General features: G+C 43.2%; 1 protein-coding gene across 1 annotated transcript; it reads right to left on the bottom strand.

The window, feature by feature from the left end:
* Positions 1–907: 907 nt before the first annotated feature.
* Positions 908–4,148, bottom strand: RTP4 (receptor transporter protein 4). Its single transcript, XM_012789625.3, has 2 exons — positions 3,902–4,148; positions 908–1,721 (listed from the first exon to the last, which is right to left on the bottom strand). Exons 1-2 carry the CDS (start codon positions 4,078–4,080, stop codon positions 1,133–1,135), a joined length of 768 nt encoding a protein of 255 aa, XP_012645079.2. The 5' UTR covers positions 4,081–4,148; the 3' UTR covers positions 908–1,132.
* Between the last annotated feature and the right edge of the window lie 222 nt (positions 4,149–4,370).

Here is a 4,370-nt window from a genome sequence, read left to right on the forward strand (position 1 = left end):
CTTGGTTTTAAACACGGTCATGTGGAGAAGGCAGTGTGGCGGGCACACAGAAATGCCTCACAGACGCAGACAGGTGTGAAGGAGGTAGCCTTGCGTCACAGGATCTCCACACTGGCAAGTGCCTACCTGCTTGCCAATCCAATGTGGTAGCTCCAAGGGTCATCAAATCAAAGGGAGTCTTTTTGGAATGGGGACATGAGTGTGTTTAAGTAGGAGAGAAGGAAGAACAAGAGGGGACGGGATGGGTCAATATTTCTAATGTACAAAGTGTTCTTTTTTTCTGCAGAACTGAGACATACCTAAAACATAATTGCCTGATTCCTGCTGTAATGTTGATAACTATATTAGTTTATTCTTGCTGCTATAACAAATTACCACAAACTTAGTGCCTAAAAACAAGGCAAATCTATAATACTATCTAACAGCTCTGGAGGTCAGAAGTTCAAAATCACTGGGCGAAAGCCATGTGTTGGCAGGCCTGGTTCCTTCGGAAGGCTCCAGAGGACATTTTTCTTTGCCTTTTTGGATTCTGCCTTCACTCCTTGGCTAGTGGCCCCTTCCTCCAACTTCCAAGCACATCTCCGAACCTCTGGTTCCATTGTCAAATATCCTTTTTCTGATTTTGGTTCTGTTGTCTCCCTCTTATAAAGACCCTTGTTATTACCCACCTGGATAACGCAAGGTCATCTACCTATGTCAAGATCCTTAAATTAATCACATCTACAAAGGTCCATTCTGCCACATAAAGTAACATATTTATAACTTCTGGAGTTAGGGCATGCATATTTGGGGGAGGGGACCATTATTCTGCCTACCACACTTTCCGATAGTGCTCACTACCCACTATTCTTGTCAAGATATGATCTCTGTATTTATTGATACTAATGAATGTGAATAAGTGAATAAATGAATGAAGATCTTTCAGTGATTCAACACATATTTATTATTTGGTCCAGTATGTCCTTGGTCATGTTTTAGACTATTTTCAGAGAATATCTAGGAAACTAGTGTTTATTCTATAAACTTGACCCTGCTTGGTCTCAAAGTAAATTCTCTATCATATTAAAATGGCTGCCAGTTCATTGATTGTCATGGACTTCAGACCAGAGGAGAGAAGAAGGCAAGCCTATGTTTATGATTCTTTTTTAAAGCCTGTAAGTACAAGAGCAACAACTAGGAGACAAAAGAGACAGATGGTTAATGGATCCCAGGCACGGCTGGGCACTGACCCCTTAGAGCCACTCGCCTTAGCTTCCTTTGCCTGAGCTGACTGTTTCATGGCTTGTTTTGGGATGCACACAATACTATTTCCAAGAAAGGATGTCCCAATCTTCAGGTAGGAGGGTGGGGATGGGAGTGGCTCTGTCCTGTGGCTTTGCAAGCCCTCTAAGCAGAAGCCCAGAGCACATGCCTCGCAGTTGGCCGTGTCGTGGGACCCTTCCAAAGTCACCTCTGGGATCACTGATGTATTTGGAGGCTTCCTGGTTCCATCCTGGTAGTACCTCGTCAGAATATGCTGCACCAGGTTGTTCAGAATCCTCGTGGTGCTCTCTGGGGAGAATTCAGGCATCTCATATTGGGACCAGGTACACTTCTGGCACCTCTGAGCAAAAGGTCGCATGACCACCTGGCCCTGGTCCATCCGGCGTTCCCAGTATGTGTGGCATAGAATCTGCACTCGGGCTGAAGCCCAACTTCGGCAGCATAAGGAACAATGGAACCTGCAGTCAGAGGGAAAATGCCCATTGTGTCCTCAGCTGATTGATTGTTAACCTGAGGGAAAACAGTCCTGCATCATCTCTAAGACCCATTTTAATTCAGAGTTCACGTGATTTGGATTGTCCCAGCCATGGACAAACAGGAACAGAGGAGATCATGTTTCAGATAAAATTTTTTCCTGTGACCCACTGAGCTTCTACTCATATGTGGTCCCCAAGTCTACCTTTTTGCTAGTAAAACATCTTTAGATGTCTCAGAGGGGAAATAATTTCTGCCCTCTGCCAGAGAAATGTGTTCCTCATTATGGTCACAGAAAACTTCGGTAAAGTACCTGTCACGAGGCAGGCACTGTAATTGGTGCTTTACAATGTTATCCCATTTCACTTTTAAAGCATTCCTATGAAGTAAGCATTGTTGAACCCAACATCCAGATAAGAAAACTGAGTCGTAACAAGGACACACAGGGTAGGTGATAGAGGTATGTTTCTAATCTCAGGCATATGAAACCAACCTTATTTACCTACTATATCACATTACCTCAAATGAGCAACATGTCTAGTTCTGCACCTAGAGAAACAGACTAGGACCTGGAGCTCTAATACTTGACCAGAAGATCCAAGTCCATAGTTTACATCAGGGGGGCCCTGGGTAAGGCATTTGCCTTCTGTAAGCTTCAGTTTTCACATCCATAAAATAATATTCAAGGGTTTTTTTTGTCAGCACCAAATGAGACAATATATATGAAAACACTTATAAAATACAAAATGCTTTTCAAAAGCTGATATTTTCCAAAAGTATATTGGTAGGTTGCTTTTCCTATCTCACCATGACTATCAAATTAATTCATCTGAACAGAAGAAACACCTTCCTGTTTGCGGTGGGGGGTGTGCCAAAATGAAAAAATGCATCACAAGTCCCTCAAAGAGCTCTGGCTGATATGGACAGAAACACAGCTCACTGGATCAAAAGGCAGAACAAAATGACTGCTATATGGGGTCTGGCACGTGGCTTGAAAACTGTTCTGCAGAGCCTTAGGAGGCTTTATTTAAGCAATGGATTCTGCAGCCAAAAATAAATATATACTGTATTTTATACAATGTGTAATGTAGAAATATATATTATTTATAGATGTATTATTTTAAAATATAATACATATTTATATATAATTATATATACATATATGCATATTATATAGGTTTTTTATCTTATCCTGATGAGGTAAGATTATCCCATTATCTTATGAGAATATAGAAGGAACATTTACTCTGCCTAGGAGGACCACAAAATGCTTTTTAAGAGGAGGTGGCACTTGAGTGGTCCTTGGATAAGTAGGTAGAAAATGAGGAAAGGGCCTACCAAACAGGTAGAGCACTATAAGAAAGGGTATGGAAGTCTGAAAATTAATGGCATGGCTACTAGTCTGCAAAGAATGGCCTATTAGATAGCAGGGCATGCCTGAGGTGGGATAGGGGCAGGCAGGCAAGCAGGGTAATAGGTTAGATGAAGAGTAGATTGAAGGCCCTGTGTGCCGTATAAAGACAGGGGACTTGATTATCCAGGTCAGGAGTTCTCACCCACCTAATATGGGCAAGGAAGCTGGTTCCTGCAACCTGGAGGCTTCCTGGGGCTTAAAGAGGGAGAGAGGCAATAAGGGAGGGGTTACTTGGGAACTTCGGGAAGTAGGTTTTCAATTTAGTTTGTACAGCATCATTCTCTCCTAGTATCCCCCGGCCTTCAGCAAAGTAATGTTCAGAGTGACTGCTTGATCTTAGCCAATTCTTATAGCATTAAAGGAAGGACCCATCCCAGGCTTGGATTGAACAGGGCCAGGGCTTGGAGAGCTGCCACAGCCTGGGGAAGCCTGTCAGCACTGATTGGGAGACTGCAGGAGATTCTAGAGGTAGTCTGGAACAAATGAGATGGCAAGACAATAGAAGCGCAGATTTCTGGAACATGGAGAAATTCTTCAGGGTTTTCCAGATACATTTAGGGAGGGAAACCTAGTAAAAGAAGAAACTTCCTATAGTTAAACAAGAGGGAGGCTTGGAGTCTCATCATTTAGACACTGTAACCACAAAAGGACAGGGAGCCTGATGACATTTATTCTTTTCAACAAGCTCTCAAAAGAATCAATAATGCTAAGCTGAGCGCCTCTGCTCAGAAGGGGAGAGGCCACACTCACCAGCCAAAGGCTCTCTGCTGGTGCTGCTTCCACCCTGGGGCTAGGCAGTCCAGCTGAAGGTCCCCGTCCAACTTCAGGGTCCACTTGGCCCAGGGTTTCACCTCCTGGATCAGTTCTTGAAATATCTGCTCCCACGTCCCGATATCCAAACCCATTCTCTGCTTCTGAGGCTGAATCATTGTTCAGTGAGTACCTTTCAGTGTTGCTGGATTCCCAGCTAGAGAAACACAGTTTCAGTTTCCGGGTTCAGTACAGCTTCAGTTTCTCTGTTAAGTTAAGTTTCAGTTTCTGTGTCTGGACATGAGCTGTTTTTTAGCCTTCATTTCAAGCTGTTTGGATACACAGAACAAATCTTTGTTCGGAAGACAGAGAGCAGCAAAATTTTGTTAGTTTATTAACAGGCCTTGCTGAGAGAAATGTCTGAGTACAGAGCTCTGTTCTAGATTCTGGGGTGACGTGTAAAATAACT

Source organism: Microcebus murinus, chromosome 1 (assembly GCF_040939455.1).
Source record: "Microcebus murinus isolate Inina chromosome 1, M.murinus_Inina_mat1.0, whole genome shotgun sequence".
Classification (NCBI taxonomy): domain Eukaryota; kingdom Metazoa; phylum Chordata; class Mammalia; order Primates; family Cheirogaleidae; genus Microcebus; species Microcebus murinus.